Here is an 18866-nt window from a genome sequence, read left to right on the forward strand (position 1 = left end):
TCAAAGATTTAAAAATATATTATCCTGTGAAAAAATATGTGATCCTTCCATGGAGGTGATGGAGCCTTGAGTCATCAATGTCAATGCACAGCAGTAGATGATATATGGATACATACAAAATCTATAATAAAAACAATAAAAATTTAATTAACAATAATAAAATCAAGAAAATATATATATATATATATATATATATATATATATATATATATAAGGGAAAGCAAAAAAAGAGATGAAAGAAAAAAAATGCCAAATAAAAAGCATGGGACAAGTGATCATAAACAGGGGACAAAACTCAAGGTTTCGTTAAGGCCATGAGGTTGTAAAGTGTGCAAACTCCAAATCCACCGAGATTCCCTCTGTGCCAAAAGGTGACCCAAATTACCCCCCCCCCCCCGGGAGACTAGATACAATACGATTGATCCCTTTGATTTTAAAACCAGAGGGATTGCAGGAGTGGTGGAGCGTAAAATGCCGACGGATTGTTTTCAGTGCCTTAACATTATCCTCTTTAATAGTCACCAAGATATCCAGAACGTGCTTCTATGCCCAAACCTTGAGGGCACGAGTCGTGAGACCTATATATATCTTATTGCATGGACACATCCCATGTTAAACAACCATAGTGGTGGAGCATGTGATTGTTTGAGTTATTAAAAACTCCAAAGTCTGAAATGACTGGCATGAAGAAGAATTGAAATGACTGGCATGAACAATATTGGGGCACGTTATGCATTTTCCACAGAGTGCGCAACCCCTTGTAGGAACATGGGGTGCTGACTCCATGGGGAAAATAGGGGGCGGATTAGTTGTTGTCAAGTAGCTCCTCACCGAATGGTCACCAAAATTTTGCAACCTATGAGCCGTAATTGAAGGACAGGAGGGTAAATATTGCCTCAGAATTGGATCAGCAAGAAGTATGGGCCAATATTTGGCTACTGAATCCTGCATCTGATTCCAATGGGAATGGCATTGTGTGATTAGTCTGACCTGGTTGCTCACCTTAATTTTAGTAGCTGAGTAGAGGAGTTGGTTTCTGTCTGCATCCTTGCCCTGTTGTAGGCTTTTTTTACCACTTCTTTTGCTGAAGCCTTGATTCAAAAATCGGTTCTTCATAAGCTCAGCTTGCATCTCAAAAGATTTGTTGGAGGAACAAATCCGTCTTATGTGGAGAAATTGGCAAGTGGGAACAGAATTGATCATGTGGGGTGGGAAGAAGATGCATGCAGTACTGAATTGACTGCTGTGTCTTTACGAAAGACATCGACAAGCAACATACCATCCACTCCCCTCTCCACCAGGACATCTAGAAAATCTTTGCTATGGTAATCAAATTTAAAAGAAAGTCGTATATTAGATTGGTTGTTATTTAACCCCTTTACCCCCAAGGGTTGTTTGAACGTTATTGACCAGGCCAATTTTTACCATTCTGATCACTGTCCCTTTATGAGGTTATAACTCTGGAACGCTTCAACGGATCCCGGAGATTCTGACACTGTTTTCTCATGACGTATTGTACTTCATTATAGTAGTAACATTTCTTTGATATTACCTGCGTTTATTTGTGAAAAAAATGGAAATTTGGCGAAAATTTTGACAATTTTGCAATTTTCAAACTTTGAATTTTTATACAATTAAATCACAGAGATATGTCACAAAAAATACTTAATAAGTAACATTTCCCACATATCTACTTTATATCAGCACAATTTTGAAACCAATTTTTTTTGTTAGGGAGTTATAAGGGTTAAAAGTTGACCATCAATTTCTCATTTTTACAACACCATTTTTTTTAGGGACCACATCTCATTTGAAGTCATTTTGAGGGGTCTATATGTTGGAAAATACCCAAGTGTGACACCATTCTAAAATCTGCACCCCTCAAGGTGCTGAAAACCATATTCAAGAAGTTTATTTACCCCTCAGGTGTTTCACAGGAATTTTTGGAATGTTTAAATAAAAATGAACATTTAACTTTTTTACACAAAAAATTTACTTCAGCTCCAATTTGTTCTATTTTACAAAGGGTAACAGGAGAAAATGGACCCAAAACTTTGTTGAACAATTTGTCCTGAGTACACCGATACCCCATATGTAGGGATAAACCACTGTTTGGGAGCATGGCAGAGCTTGGAAGGGAAGGAGCGCCATTTGACTTTTCAATGCCAAATTGACTGGAATTGAGATGGGATGTCATGTTGTGTTTGGAGAGCCCCTGATGTGCCTAAACATTGAAACCCTCTACAAGTGACACCATTTTGGAAAGTAGACCCCTAAAGAACTTATCTAGATGTGTGGTGAGCACTTTGACCCACCAAGTGCTTCACAGAAGTTTATAATGCAGAGCCGTAAAAATAAAAAATCATATTTTTTCACAAAAATTATTTTTTTGCCCCCAATTTTTTATTTTCCCAAGGGTAAGAAAAGAAATTGGACCCCAAAAGTTGTTGTCCAATTTGTCCTGAGTATGCTGATACCTCATATGTGGGGGTAAACCACTGTTTGGGCGCATGGCAGAGCTCGGTAGGGAAGGAGCGCCATTTGACTTTTCAATGCAAAATTGACTGGAATTGAGATGGGACGCTATGTTGCATTTGGAGAGCCACTGATGTGCCTAAACATTGAAACCCCCCACAAGTGACACCATTTTGGAAAGTAGACCCTCTAAGGAACTCATCTAGATGTGTTGTGAGAGCTTTGAACCCCCAAGTGTTTCACTACTGTTTATAACGCAGAGCCGTGAAAATAAAAATTATTTTTTCCCCACAAAAATTATATTTTAGCCCCCAGTTTTGTATTTTCCCAAGGGTAACAGGAGAAATTGGACCCCAATCGTTGTTGTCCAATTTGTCCTGAGTACGCTGATACCCAATATGTGTTGGGGAACCACCGTTTGGGTGCATGGCAGAGCTCGGAAGGGAAGGAGCGCCATTTGGTATGCAGACTTAGATGGATTGGTCTGCAGGCGTCACGTTGCATTTGCAGAGCCCCTAATGTACCTAAACCATAGAAACCCCACACAAGTGACCCCAGATTGGAAACTAGACCCCCCAAGGAACTTATCTAGATGTGTTGTGGAAACTTTGAACCCCCAAGTGTTTCACTACAGTTTATAACGCAGAGCCATGAAAATAAAAAATATTTTTTTTACAAAAAAAAATATTTTTTAGCCCCCAGTTTTGTATTTTCCCAAGAGTAACAGGAGAAATTGGACCCCAAAAGTTGTTGTCCAATGTGTCCTGAGTACGCTGATACCCCATAGGTTGGGGTAAACCCCTGTTTGTGCGCACGGGAGAGCTCGGAAGGGAAGGAGCACTGTTTTACTTTTTCAACGCAGAATTGGCTGGAATTGAGATCGGATGCAATGTCGCATATCGAGAGCCCCTGATGTGCCTAAACAGTGGAAACCCACCAATTATAACTGAAACCCTAATCCAAACACACCCCTAACCCTAATCTCAACTGTAACCCTAACCACACCCCTACCCTGACACACCCCAATCCCTAATCCCAACTATAAATGTAATCCTAACCCTAACTTTAGCCCCAACCCTAACTTTAGCCCCAACCCTAACCCTGACTGTAGCCCTAACCCTAGCCCCAACCCTAACCCTAAACCTAACCTTAACCCTAAACCTAACCCTAGCCCTAACTCTAGCCCTAACCCTAGCCCTAACCCTATTGGGAAAATGGAAATAAATACATTTTTTTAATTTTTAAATTTTTCGGAACTAACGGGGCGATGAATGGGGGGGTTTGATTTACTATTTATAGCGGGTTTTCTAGCGGATTTTTATGATTGGCACCCTTCACACACTAAAAGACGCTTTTTATTGCAAAAAATGTTTTTTGTGTTACCATATTTTGAGTGCTATAATTTTTCCATATTTTGGTCCACAGAGTCATGTGAGGTCTTCTTTTTTGCGGGACGAGTTTATGTTTTTATTGGTAACATTTTCGAGCACGTGACATTTTTTGATCGCTTTTTATTCCGATTTTTGTGAGGCAGAATGACCAAAAACCAGCTATTCATGAATTTCTTTTGGGGGAGGCGTTTATACCATTCCACGTTTGGTAAAATGGATAAAGCAGTTTTATTCTTTGGGTCAGTACGATTACAGCTATACCTCATTTATATTTTTTATTATGTTTTGGCGCTTTTATACGATAAAAACTATTTTATAGAAAAAATAATAATTTTTGCGTCGCTTTATTCAGAGGACTATAACTTTTTTATTTTTTTACTGATGATGCTGTATGGTGGCTCGTTTTTTGCGGGACAAGATGAAGTTTTCAGAGGTACCATGATTATTTATATCTGTCTTTTTGATCGCATGTTATTCCACTTTTTGTTCAGCGGTATGATAATAAAGTGTTGTTTCTTTGCCTCGTTTTAGGCATGGGTACGGACGCGGCAATACTAAATATGTGTACTTTTATTGTTTTTTTATTTTTATTTAGCTAAAGGAATGTATTTATTGGAACAATTTTTTTATTATTATTATTTATTTAGGATTTTTTTTTTTTTTTTACTCATGTATTTATTTTTTTTTTTACATTTTTACTTTGCCCCAGGGGGGACTTCAAAGTAAAGTGACAGATCGCTGATCTGACACTTTGCTGTGCACTGTGTCAGATCGGTGATCACACAGCACAGCAGGGAGGCTTCCCGGTGCCTGCTCTGAGCAGGCCCTGTGAAGCCACCTCCCTGAAGGACCCGGATGCAGCCCCGTGGCCATTTTGGATCCGGGGCTTGCAGGGAGGAGACGCTCAGTACAAGGTGAGCACATCGCCTTGTACCGATCGTCTCAGGGAAGCACGCATGGAGCCCCCTCCCTGCGCGATGCTTCCCTGTAATGCCAGAACACTGCAATCATGTTTGATCGCAGTGTGCTGGGGGTTAATGTGCCGGGGGAGGTCCGTGACCACTCCTGGCACATAGTGCCGGATGTCAGCTGCGATAGTCAGCTGACACCCGGCCGCGATAGGCCACGCTCCTCCCGTGAGCGCGGCCGATCACGCTGGACGTACTATTCCGTCCTTGGGAAGTAGGGCCCACCCCACATGGACGGAATAGTACGTCCAATGAGAGAAAGGGGTTAACACATGAAAAAAAAATTCTTAATATAGTGACTCAATGTGGAGATATAAATTTATATCTCCTTAGAATGCCCTGAGAGTCACCCTGTCAGCAGAGGTTGGCACCCTAATTGTTGATGTGATGGCACCCCCGCTCAACGTTGGTAGCCCTGAAAGCACTAATGCATAGTTAACATACTAAACATAAAAAACACCCCCACACACATACCTAGAAAAAAACATTAAAATACCCCTAATGGGGAGACATAATAGTCTCTTGAATGAGTTAGGCTAGTTTCACACTAGCGTTAACTGCAATACGTCGCAAATGCGTCGTTTTGCCGAAAATACGCATCCAGCAAAAGTTCTTGCTGGATGCGTTTTTTCGTCATAGACTAACATTAGCGACGCATTTGCGACGCATTTGCGACGCATTGCCAAACGTCGCGTCCGTTTTGCGACGCTTGGACGTGTGGTAGCGGACCGTCGGGAGAAAAAAACGTTACATGTAACGTTTTTTGCTCCCGACGGTACGCTTTTTCCGACCGCGCATGCGCGGCCGGAACTCCGCCCCCACCTCCCCGCACTTCCCCGCACCTCACAATGGGGCAGCGGATGCGTGGGAAAAATGCATCCGCTGCCCCCGTTGTGCGGCGGAGACCACGCTAGCGTTGGGAACGGCGGCCCGACGCACAGCGACGGGTTGTTCCCGACGCTAGTGTGAAAGTAGCCTTAGTCAAAGACTATAGTCCTAAATATCTCGAAGTCCTAAAAAATATTATGATGCTGTACAACCCCTGTATAGGGAGAGCCAAGGTGTATAGTAGTATGAATATCAAAGCATTGATTCATGTCCTCTACAATGTGCCTATTTCAGGAAAAATATGCTTTACACAAATAGTGCTAAAAAATGGACTTATCTTAAAGAGATGCATGTACCAAAATGTAACCTAGATAGGTTATTAATAGTGTTGAGCATTCCGATACCGCAAGTATCGGGTATCGGCCGATATTTGCTGTATCGGAATTCCGATACCGAGTTCCGATATTTTTGTGATATCGGAAATCGGAAGTTCCCAGTGTATGGTTCCCAGGGTCTGGAGGAGAGGAGACTCTCCTTCAGGCCCTGGGATCCATATTCATGTAAAAAATAAAGAATAAAAATAAAAAATATGGATATACTCACCGGTCTGGCGGCCCCTGGACCTTACCGATGTAACCGGCAGCCTCCGTTCCTAAGAATGCAGTGAGTTTAGGACCTGCGATGATGTCGCGGCTTGTGATTGGTCGCGTGAGCGGTCACATGAGCGGTCACACGACCAATCACAAGCCGCGACGTCATCAAAGGTCCTTCACTGCTCATTCTTAGGAACGGAGGGTGCCGGTTACATCGGTAAGGTCCAGGGGCCGCCGCAGGGGTGAGTATATCCATATTTTTTATTTTAATTCTTTATTTTTTACATGAATATGGATCCCAGGGCCTGAAGGAGAGTTTCCTCTCCTTCAGACCCTGGGAACCATCCAGGATACCTTCCGATACTTGTGTCCCATTGACTTGCATTGGTATCGAGTATCGGTATCGGCGATATCTGATATTTTTTGGATATCGGCCGATACCATCCAATACCGATACCTTTGAGTATCGGAAGGTATCGCTCAACACTAGTTATTAATTATAGTAGATACCCAATATATGAGAGATAGACCCCTCTTCATAGAGAATCAAACATAAATGTGCATTACTGAATGTTCTGGACATCAAATAGATAATAACATTGGTATAATGACAGGTGTGCTAGCAAAAAATTGCCATATTCAATGATCCCACAAACGACATGTGGTACTTTTCAGCCATCAGTGGTTCCTTAGACAGCAATACGGTATTAACCATGTTGGAGAGGTTGGAGTGTTTGAATGTGTGTAGATGTCTTTAGAACTACTGATGGAGTCATTTTGACTCCTTTCGTTTTTTATTTCTCTTCTGTGACTACATTTTTCAGAATTCCGTCTTGAAACTCGGTGACTTTTCCTCAAATATGATGTGAAAAAAGATTTTGTGAGAATAAATAATTTTGGTAAAAAATTTGCGTGTTTTTTTCAAAATTTACCAAGAACTACTGAAGGGAGTCATTTTGACTCCCTACTATATTTTGAGGTCCTTTTGTCACTAAATGTTGCTATAAAGTTTTGTGCATAATTTTTTCACTCTTTCTTATTTACCCTGATGTTCATATAGATGTAGTTCAATTTACATGTCAACTTTTCACATTTTCCTTGTGTTTTACCTGCTTGTATTACTGTGTAATGCTGAACAAAATAGCTTGTTTACTCTAGGCTCTTATCTTATGCTAATGAAGGGTGGTGTTTTTCTAAGGTCCTAGCAGGAGACAGTATTCTGGATAGTAACTTTACTTTCAGTTCAGCTGAAGAGACAAAGAGAACAGACGCAGACATACGAGCTCTGAAGACTCATACAGGTATGAATTGTTATGAAATAGTTTAGCTGTCTGTCAACTGATTCAGCCCACCTACTTTTGAAGGTGGCAGAACAGTTATTATTTCTTTTAGTTTTCATTTCTTTTCTATTTTTCAGCAGGGAACTATATAGAATTATGGAACTTGTGAGGAATATGGAAAGAAGACGTTTGATAAAGCCTCAGGATATTCTGGCTACTTTGCAATCCATACCGGAGGATGAATCGGAATCCGAATTGCAGGAACATGTATTTGATTCTGACAGTGATGAAGATTTCATTCCTCAGAACATATCAAGTGAATCTGAAGACTCAGAAGGAACAAATCCAGAAGGTAAGTAGTTATGTGTATTTATTTGTTCTTCCACACACTGAGTTAGGGCCTGTGCACACTAGCAGAATTCTGGCTGAATAGCCATCTGGATATTCTTGCCGCAATACAGGCCGTACCTGCCCGCTCATGCCTGAAGCTCCGCTCCAAACCCCGAGCTGGAGCCGCTGTCAGGGACAGAGCAGCGCTTGCTTACGCGCGAGCACGGCTCCGTCCCAGACAGCGGCTCCAGCCCGGGGTTCGGAGCGGAGCTTCAGGTATGAAACTCTGCTCTGTACCTGAGCGGGCAGGTACGGGCCAGATTGTGGTGAGAATATCCGGTCGGATATCCGCCGCTAATCCAGCCAGTGTGCACGGACCCTTACAAAACAAAAATTCTAAATATTCATCAACTTTTTTCCAGATATTCCAAGCACATCAACTGGGGATCGGGCTCATGCAGTTATGTTGCCTCGTGACCATCCTCCTGGTCGTGGACAGAAAAAATCAGCAAAACGTCCCAGAAATGAAAGAACAACAGATAACGATGGCGGCGAAGGTAATGCAACAACAAACACCAGAGAAGGCGAATCTGAAGGAATACTAGTTTCAGCGGATGGTATTCAATGGAAACCTGTTGAAATTGGACAACACTTGCCTGGTAGGCGTGACAGCCAAAATATTCTTCGAGAAGCACCTGGCCCTACAGGATACACCAGAAGAAATATCATTATCGATAGTCCTTTGAGCGCATGGCGTTTATTTTTTGATTCATATATATTGACACATATAAAGAACTGTACGCTTGCAGAAGCATGCAGGAACAATAATTTACAGTTTACTCTATCTGATGAGGAGCTAGATGCATTCATTGCGATATTCTATGCTCGTGGAATATCTGGCACGAACCGTCACTCGATTAGCAGTATTTGGTGTAATGACTGGGGAATACCGTTTTGCAAAGCGACAATGTCTAGGGATCGCTTTGTTGAAATTATGAGGTTTCTCAGATTTGATGAGAAATCTACTCGATCGGAAAGACTGCAAACGGACAAGTTTGCTCTATTTTCTACTGTGTGGGACAGGTTTATTGCAAATTGTATTGCGTGTTACAAACCTGGCCCATACATAACGGTGGATGAGCAACTTTTCCCAAGCAAAACTAGGTGTCCATTCACGCAGTACATGCCTTCCAAACCAGATAAATATGGCCACAAATATTGGCTAGCTGTTGATAAGGAGAGCAAATATCTGGCAAATGGCTTCCCTTATCTAGGCAAAGATGACACACGCCGTGCTGAGGACCGTTTAGCTGACCATGTGGTAATGAAGTTATTGGACCCGTTTTTGAAAAAAGGTCGCAATGTTACAACCGATAATTATTTTACTTCAGTAAAATTAGCTAAACAGCTAAAATGCAAAGGAACAACCATCGTGGGAACACTGAATAAGATAAGGCGAGAAGTGCCTAAAGAAATAAAATCCATGAAAGAGGAATTGTACAACACTAAAGTGTTTAGAAATGAAGACAATTTTACACTTACAGTATATCAAGGAAAGCCCAACAAAAATGTTGTCATTTTGAGTTCCTTCCATCCAGATGTTGTTGTTGCTGCGTCTGATTCCGCTAAAAAAACTCCAGAAACGGTAAAGTTTTACAATGAAACAAAATATGGAGTAGATGTAGTGGATCAGATGGCACGAAAATATACCACACGAACATCCACAATGAGATGGCCTGCTCATGCATTTGAAAATGCCTTAGACTTTGCGGGTATAAATGCATGTATAATATTCAAGGAGATTACCCACCAAAAAATGTCACGCAAGGCATTTTTGCAAACGCTTGTGAGAGAGTTGAGTGGTCCTTATGTCACAGATAGGGAAAAGGGTTCCACGTCCCAAGTTTCTACATGTTCAGAAGTGATGGTTCAAACAAAATTTTGCCAGATCAAAGAAAAGGGCAAGAAAATTAGATCTGTCGGCAATTGTAAGACTTGTGGTAAGTCTTTGTGTGGGCAATGTACTGCCATAAATCAAAGGCAATGCCTAAAATGCGAAACACCAAATGTTTAGAAGGTGAATTCTGCAACATATTTTCATTTTTATGCTCCTCCACCTACATTTTCTCTGCTTTTTGTTCTTCAGTTGTTGTTTATATGTGTGCACTTGAATAAAAAAAAATGTTTGAAAAATGTCTATTATAATTAGTTATTTTCTGTAGAAAAATAAAAAAAGCAGAAAAAAAACTATCAAAAGCATTACTGTTGGATCTCACAATAATAATACATTACAAAAAATATAATTATTAATAAATAACCACAAATGAAACTCTAAAAATAAACGAAAACAAGCAAGGAGTCAAAATGACTCCTTTCAGTAGTTCTAGGCGGGGTCACGAGTAGTGTTGAGCGATACCGTCCGATACTTGAAAGTATCGGTATCGGAAAGTATCGGCCGATACCGGCAAAGTATCGGATCTAATCCGAAACCGATACCCGATACCAATACAAGTCAATGGGACTCAAGTATCGGACGGTATTCCTGATGGTTCCCAGGGTCTGAAGGAGAGGAAACTCTCCTTCAGGCCCTGGGATCCATATTAATGTGTAAAATAAAGAATTAAAATAAAAAATATTGCTATACTCACCTCTCCGACGCAGCCTGGACCTCACCGAGGGAACCGGCAGCGTTGTTTGCTTAAAATGCACGCGTTTCCTGCCTCCCGCGACGTCACGGCTTCTGATTGGTCGCGTGCCGCCCATGTGGCCGCGACGCGACCAATCACAGCAAGCCGTGACGTAATTTTGAGGTCCTGGAAGCCTAATTCTAGGCATTCAGGATTTTAAAATTACGTTCCGGCTTGTGATTGGTCGCGTCGCGGTCACATGGGCGACGCGACCAATCACAAGCCGTGACGTCACGAGAGGCAGGACACGCGCGCATTTTAAAATTACGTCACGGCTTGTGATTGGTTGCGTGCCGCCCATGTGGCCGCGACGCGACCAATCACAGCAAGCCGTGACGTAATTTCAGGTCCTGAATGCAGAAATAGGTTGTATTTTACACATTAATGTTGTTTCGATACCGATACCCGATACCACAAAAGTATCGGATCTCGGTATCGGAATTCCGATACCCGCAAGTATCGGCCGATACCCGATACTTGCGGTATCGGAATGCTCAACACTAGTCACGAGTCCAGTAGTCCTAGTGTTATAGTTAACGAGTTCAAACAGATGCAATTAATGCTGCAATGAGTGCAGAGCAGGAGGGCTTGTTAAAGAAAAACTCAACAGGTTTGTGAGAGCCAGGATTCTTGCTGGTTGGTAGGTGATCAAATACTTTTTTTAATGCAATAAAATGCTATTTAAATATTTAAAAATCATGCAATGTGATTTTCTGGTTTTTATTTTTAGATTATTTTTAGACAATTGAAGAATTGAAGAACATGTCAATTGTTGCAGGTTAAAGTGTTCTCTACAAAATACAGTAAACTCAAAAATAAGATTTTTCCCTTTCTTGAATCATACTTTTAGCATTCATACAGTATGCAAAGACTATTTAATGCTATTACTGATATGAAATACCACTACTTTCAATGCAGCTCATTTTGCCTTCAGCATTAAGCAAAATCATTATTATATTTTATTAATACTTTAACAAGAACATTGAATCAAGAAAACTTGATTCAAAAGTCTGGAAAAGTTTGGTTTAATGAGCAGGAAGTCTAGAGAGGAAGATTGAAATATCTTTCAAGGTTTTCTCCATTTTTGTAGCATCATGGTTTGTAAAGAGTATAGTGTGAAGTTAATATTACCTGTAACTCTGGCAAATCTCCTTGGATGAGGGCTTTGACCATAAATTAAAGTTGTCCATGTGTTTAAATTCCACAATAAGGGTGTAACGCACCCCCCCCCCCACAGAGTCTGAAAATCTCTGGTAGCTGTGACCCTTGAAGAACATGATCAGAAACGGATTTTCCTGTCCCTGTCATGTGATCGCCTGTTATTCAATAAATAACAGCGATCAAGTAAAAAATAAGTGTGTCTGCTATTATCGCATTTAACAGTCTTCTGACGTAATATATAAGCCCCACCCCAATACCTCTGCCATTCCCCATCCTGGAAAAAAAATGGTTGGCATATGTGTTGTGAATTTGGATTCTGGGCTCCCCCGGTGGCTACTGGTGGAATTTAACTGGTGTCTTCATCTTCTATGTTCACCTGTTCCCATCAAGATGTGGGAGTCGCTATATAACCTTGCTGCTCTGTTAGTTGCTTGCCGGTCAACAATGTTATCAGAAGCCTCTCTGTGCTTGTTCCTGCTCCTAGACAACTACTAGATAAGTTGGACTCTTGTCCATGTTTGTTTTTGCATTTTTGTTCCAGTTCACAGCTGTAGTTTCGTTACTGTGTCTGGAAAGCTCTTGTGAACAGGAATTGCCACTCTGGTGTTATGAGTTAATGCCAGAGTTTTAAAGTAATTTCTGGATGGTGTTTTTGATAGGGTTTTCAGCTGACCATGAAAGTGTCCTTTCTGTCTTCTGCTATGTAGTAAGTGGACCTCAAATTTGCTAAACCTATTTTCATACTACGTTTGTTATTTCATCTCAACTCACCGCCAATACATGTGGGGGGCCTCTGTCTCCTTTCGGGGGATTTCTCTAGAGGTGAGCTAGGACTAATATTTTCCTCTGCTAGCTTTATTTAGTCCTCCGGCTGGTGCTGGGCATCTAGAATCAACGTAGGCATGCTACCCGGCCACTGCTAGTTGTGCGTTAGGTTTAGTTCATGGTCAGCTCAGTTCCCATCTTCCAAGAGCTAGTTCCTATATATGCTTATGCTATGTTCTCTTGCCATTGAGACCATGACAGTTTGACCGGCCAGCAAAGTGTTAATTGTTTGGGCTGAAGCAGGAGAAAAAGAAGTGTTGAAGGGAAATTTTTTTTTTTTTTCTTTTCCCCTCAGAGTTTTGCTGCCTAGCCCTTAATTGCTGTCTAGCTGCTTCTTACCTCCTCTTAACCCTTGAATGGCTCTGTGTCCACCTGTTTGTAATGCATCTTCAGAGTGTAACTGCAGGTTTGAATAATCTCGCCACGAAGGTACAAAATTTGCAAGATTTTGTTTGTCATGCACCTGTATCTGAGCCGAGAATTCCTTTGCCGGAATTTTTCTCGGGGAATAGATCCGGGTTTCAGAATTTTCGAAATAATTGCAAATTATTTTTGTTCCTGAAATCTCGCTCTGCCGGAGACCCTGCACAGCAGGTCAGGATTGTGATTTCCTTGCTCCGGGGCGACCCTCAAGACTGGGCTTTTTCATTGACACCAGGGGATCCTGCGTTGCTCAATGTGGATGCGTTTTTTCTGGCCTTGGGGTTGCTTTATGAGGAACCTCAGTTAGAACTTCAGGCGGAAAAGGCCTTGATGTCCCTATCTCAGGGGCAAGACGAAGCTGAAATATACTGCCAGAAATTCCGTAAATGGGCTGTGCTTACTCAGTGGAATGAGTGCGCCCTGGCGGCGAATTTCAGAGAGGGTCTCTCTGATGCCATTAAGGATGTTATGGTGGGGTTCCCTGTGCCTGCGGGTCTGAATGAGTCCATGACAATGGCTATTCAGATCGATAGGCGTTTGCGGGAGCGCAAACCAGTGCACCATCTGGCGGTGTCCACTGAGAAGTCGCCAGAGAGTATGCAGTGTGATAGAATTCTGTCCCGAAGCGAGCGGCAGAATTTTAGACGGAAAAATGGGTTGTGTTTCTATTGTGGTGATTCTACTCATGTTATATCAGCATGCTCTAAGCGCACTAAAAAGCTTGGTAAATCTGTTTCCATTTGCACCTTACCGTCTAAATTTATTCTATCTGTGACCCTGATTTGCTCTTTGTCATCTATTACCACGGACGCCTATGTCGACTCTGGCGCCGCTTTGAGTCTTATGGATTGGTCCTTTGCCAAACGCTGTGGGTATGATTTAGAGCCTTTGGAGACTCCTATTCCTCTGAAGGGGATTGACTCCACCCGATTGGCTAATAATAAACCACAATACTGGACACAAGTAACTATGCGTATTAATCCGGATCACCAGGAGATTATTCGCTTTCTGGTGCTGTATAATCTACATGATGATTTGGTGCTAGGATTGCCTTGGCTGCAATCTCACAACCCAGTCCTCGACTGGAGAGCTATGTCTGTGTTGAGCTGGGGATGTAAGGGGGCTCATGGGGATGTACCTGTGGTTTCCATTTCATCATCCATTCCCTCTGAAATTCCTGAGTTCCTGTCTGACTATCGTGACGTCTTTGAAGAATCCAAGCTTGGTTCGTTACCTCCGCACCGAGAGTGCGATTGTGCCATAGATTTAATCCCGGGTAGTAAATACCCAAAGGGTCGTTTATTTAATCTGTCTGTGCCTGAACATGCTGCTATGCGAGAATATATAAAGGAGTCCTTGGAAAAGGGACATATTCGTCCATCGTCATCTCCCTTAGGAGCCGGTTTTTTCTTTGTGTCAAAAAAAGACGGCTCTTTGAGACCATGTATTGATTATCGGCTTTTGAATAAAATCACTGTTAAATATCAATACCTATTGCCGTTGCTGACTGATTTGTTTGCTCGCATAAAGGGGGCCAAGTGGTTCTCTAAGATTGACCTTCGTGGGGCGTATAATTTGGTGCGAATCAGGCAGGGGGATGAGTGGAAAACCGCATTTAATACGCCCGAGGGCCACTTTGAGTATTTAGTGATGCCATTTGGTCTGTCTAATGCTCCGTCAGTTTTCCAGTCCTTTATGCATGATATTTTTCGCGATTATTTGGATAAATTTATGATTGTGTATCTGGATGATATTCTGATTTTTTCGGATGACTGGGACTCTCATGTCCAGCAAGTCAGGAGGGTTTTTCAGGTTTTGCGGTCTAATTCTTTGTGTGTGAAGGGTTCTAAGTGTGTTTTTGGGGTACAGAGGATTTCCTTTTTGGGATATATTTTTTCCCCCTCTTCCATTGAAATGGATCCTGTCAAGGTTCAAGCTATTTGTGATTGGACGCAGCCCTCTTCTCTTAAGAGTCTTCAGAAATTTTTGGGCTTTGCTAACTTTTATCGTCGATTTATTGCTGGTTTTTCGGATATTGCTAAGCCATTGACCGATTTGACTAAGAAGGGTGCTGATGTTGCTGATTGGTCCCCTGATGCTGTGGAGGCCTTTCGGGAGCTTAAGCGCCGTTTTTCCTCTGCCCCTGTGTTGCGTCAGCCTGATGTTGCTCTACCTTTTCAGGTTGAGGTCGACGCTTCTGAGATCGGAGCTGGGGCAGTGTTGTCGCAGAAAAGTTCTGACTGCTCCGTGATGAGGCCTTGTGCCTTCTTTTCCCGTAAATTTTCACCCGCTGAGCGGAATTATGATGTTGGGAATCGGGAGCTTTTGGCCATGAAGTGGGCTTTTGAGGAGTGGCGCCATTGGCTTGAGGGGGCCAGACATCAGGTGGTGGTATTGACTGACCACAAAAATTTGATTTATCTTGAGACCGCCAGGCGCCTGAATCCTAGACAGGCGCGCTGGTCATTATTTTTCTCTCGGTTTAATTTTGTGGTGTCATACCTACCGGGTTCTAAGAATGTTAAGGCGGATGCCCTTTCTAGGAGTTTTGAGCCTGACTCGCCTGGTAACTCTGAGGCCACAGGTATCCTTAAGGATGGAGTGGTATTGTCAGCCGTTTCTCCAGACCTGCGGCGGGCCTTGCAGGAGTTTCAGGCGGATAGACCTGATCGTTGCCCACCTGATAAACTGTTTGTTCCTGATGATTGGACCAGTAGAGTCATCTCTGAGGTTCATTCTTCTGCGTTGGCAGGTCATCCTGGCATTTTTGGTACCAGGGATTTGGTGGCAAGGTCCTTCTGGTGGCCTTCCCTGTCACGAGATGTGCGAGGCTTTGTGCAGTCTTGTGACGTTTGTGCTCGGGCCAAGCCTTGTTGTTCTCGGGCTAGTGGATTATTGTTGCCCTTGCCTATTCCTAAGAGGCCTTGGACGCACATCTCGATGGATTTTATTTCAGATCTGCCTGTTTCTCAGAAGATGTCTGTCATCTGGGTGGTGTGTGACCGTTTTTCTAAGATGGTCCATTTGGTTCCTCTGCCCAAGTTACCTTCTTCTTCCGAGTTGGTTCCTCTGTTTTTTCAAAATGTTGTTCGTTTGCATGGTATTCCTGAGAATATCGTTTCTGACAGAGGGACCCAATTCGTGTCTAGATTTTGGCGGGCATTCTGTGCTAGGATGGGCATAGATTTATCTTTTTCGTCCGCTTTCCATCCTCAGACGAATGGCCAGACCGAGCGGATTAATCAGACCCTGGAGACATATCTGAGGTGTTTTGTGTCTGCTGACCAGGATGATTGGGTTGCTTTTTTGCCATTGGCGGAGTTCGCTCTCAATAATCGGGCCAGCTCTGCCACTTTGGTGTCCCCGTTTTTCTGTAATTCGGGGTTTCATCCTCGATTTTCCTCTGGTCAGGTGGAATCTTCGGATTGTCCTGGAGTGGATGCTGTGGTGGAGAGATTGCATCAGATCTGGGGGCAGGTGGTGGACAATTTGAGGTTGTCCCAGGAGAAGACTCAGCTTTTTGCCAACCGCCACCGTCGTGTTGGTCCTCGGCTTTCTGTTGGGGATTTGGTGTGGTTGTCTTCTCGTTTTGTCCCTATGAGGGTCTCTTCTCCTAAGTTTAAGCCTCGGTTTATCGGCCCGTATAAGATATTGGAGATTCTTAACCCTGTTTCCTTCCGTTTGGACCTCCCTGCATCCTTTTCTATTCATAACGTTTTTCATCGGTCATTATTGCGCAGGTATGAGGTACCGGTTGTGCCTTCCGTTGAGCCTCCTGCTCCGGTGTTGGTTGAGGGTGAGTTGGAGTACGTTGTGGAGAAAATCTTAGACTCTCGTGTTTCCAGACGGAGACTCCAGTATCTGGTCAAGTGGAAGGGATACGGCCAGGAGGATAATTCTTGGGTGAATGCATCTGATGTTCATGCCTCCGATCTGGTTCGTGCCTTTCATAGGGCCCATCCTGATCGCCCTGGTGGTTCTGGTGAGGGTTCGGTGCCCCCTCCTTGAGGGGGGGGTACTGTTGTGAATTTGGATTCTGGGCTCCCCCGGTGGCTACTGGTGGAATTTAACTGGTGTCTTCATCTTCTATGTTCACCTGTTCCCATCAAGATGTGGGAGTCGCTATATAACCTTGCTGCTCTGTTAGTTGCTTGCCGGTCAACAATGTTATCAGAAGCCTCTCTGTGCTTGTTCCTGCTCCTAGACAACTACTAGATAAGTTGGACTCTTGTCCATGTTTGTTTTTGCATTTTTGTTCCAGTTCACAGCTGTAGTTTCGTTACTGTGTCTGGAAAGCTCTTGTGAACAGGAATTGCCACTCTGGTGTTATGAGTTAATGCCAGAGTTTTAAAGTAATTTCTGGATGGTGTTTTTGATAGGGTTTTCAGCTGACCATGAAAGTGTCCTTTCTGTCTTCTGCTATGTAGTAAGTGGACCTCAAATTTGCTAAACCTATTTTCATACTACGTTTGTTATTTCATCTCAACTCACCGCCAATACATGTGGGGGGCCTCTGTCTCCTTTCGGGGGATTTCTCTAGAGGTGAGCTAGGACTAATATTTTCCTCTGCTAGCTTCATTTAGTCCTCCGGCTGGTGCTGGGCATCTAGAATCAACGTAGGCATGCTACCCGGCCACTGCTAGTTGTGCGTTAGGTTTAGTTCATGGTCAGCTCAGTTCCCATCTTCCAAGAGCTAGTTCCTATATATGCTTATGCTATGTTCTCTTGCCATTGAGACCATGACACATATGATTAGTGAGTCCACCGAGATCTACCAGCTGGCACCCGGCAGCAGCAAGAATTTTCCCATTACTGCCTTTTGATCATTATTATAGACCCTATCAAAGTGGTCCTAAGCCAGGAATTAGTAAATCATCCCCTCCTGGGTCATCCCCTTAGTTAGGGTTAGTCTTAGGGCTAGGGTTAGTCTTAGGGTTAGGGTTGGGTTTAAGCTTAGAGTTGGGCTTAGGCATAGGGTTGGGGTTTTTCTCAAAAGTAAAAAGTGATGACGATTAGAGATGGGCAAACCCGAACAGTATTAGATGCACCAATTCTGGCACTTTGCGCAGCTCTACCCACTTGCCCTGTAGCGGTGGCAAGTCGGGTTCATATTTGTGGGGTTGATGTCACCTATGTATTGTCAGGTGATATCGAGCCCACTGCTTACTAAGGGAGAGGCGCGTATAAGACACCTATCCATTACTAATCCTATATTTATATGGCAGATAAAAACAGCCAGAATATGGTCTTTTATTAGAATTTACGCAAAACACATTTACTTTTTATTTAAAAATAACAAACACAGTTAGGTGAGTATAACACCTAATTCCACATTTGTTTAAAAGCATATAGAAAAATAAATTAGATTTTAAGTTAGGGTGTGACAGAGACTGTCATGTACTTGCCCCAAAAGACAACAATTGTAAACGACACATGCGGCAGCATCCGCATACAGCGGCATGGCCTGCATACCCAACGTTAAAAATAGGGTGTGCATGCAGCCGTAGGCAGAGCTGAACAAAGAGGCACGGCAGTGGGCGGGGCTTCACAGAGGAAGTCCGCATCCCTCCGCAGTCCGGATAAACACTAGTGTGAAACCAGCCTAATGGATGCTGTGTGCTAGAATGTAGGTGAAAGGTTAGATCGTCCTAGCAGCAGACTGCAATAACAGATACAGTTAATAGTGTGAGGTTAAGCCCAGCATGAAAAGGGACAAGGTCAGGAAAGAAGGGAAATCAATCATTTCCTGATTTAAATAGTCTGATAGTCTGAGTTAATAAAAGGTTTGTGCCAAGTTCAGGTTAAAGTGGCAGTAAGCTGTAGACACATGGAGCATACAGCGTTCTGATAGGTCTTACTGAATTTCCTGTAACATGCAGGGCCTATAGCCCGAACTAGGCCCTGG

General features: G+C 42.9%; 1 protein-coding gene across 1 annotated transcript in view; it reads left to right on the top strand.

The window, feature by feature from the left end:
• Positions 1 to 6914: 6914 nt before the first annotated feature.
• LOC143817542 (uncharacterized) overlaps positions 6915 to 18866 on the top strand; it is a 33077-nt gene continuing 21125 nt past the window's right edge. Inside the window, exons 1-3 of the mRNA XM_077299036.1 lie at positions 6915 to 6979; positions 7673 to 7887; positions 8288 to 8620. Of these exons, the coding sequence (XP_077155151.1) occupies positions 6915 to 6979; positions 7673 to 7887; positions 8288 to 8620 (613 nt within the window). The remainder of the gene's footprint in view (positions 6980 to 7672; positions 7888 to 8287; positions 8621 to 18866) is intronic.

The sequence above is a fragment of the Ranitomeya variabilis genome, chromosome 3 (assembly GCF_051348905.1).
Source record: "Ranitomeya variabilis isolate aRanVar5 chromosome 3, aRanVar5.hap1, whole genome shotgun sequence".
NCBI lineage: Eukaryota > Metazoa > Chordata > Amphibia > Anura > Dendrobatidae > Ranitomeya > Ranitomeya variabilis.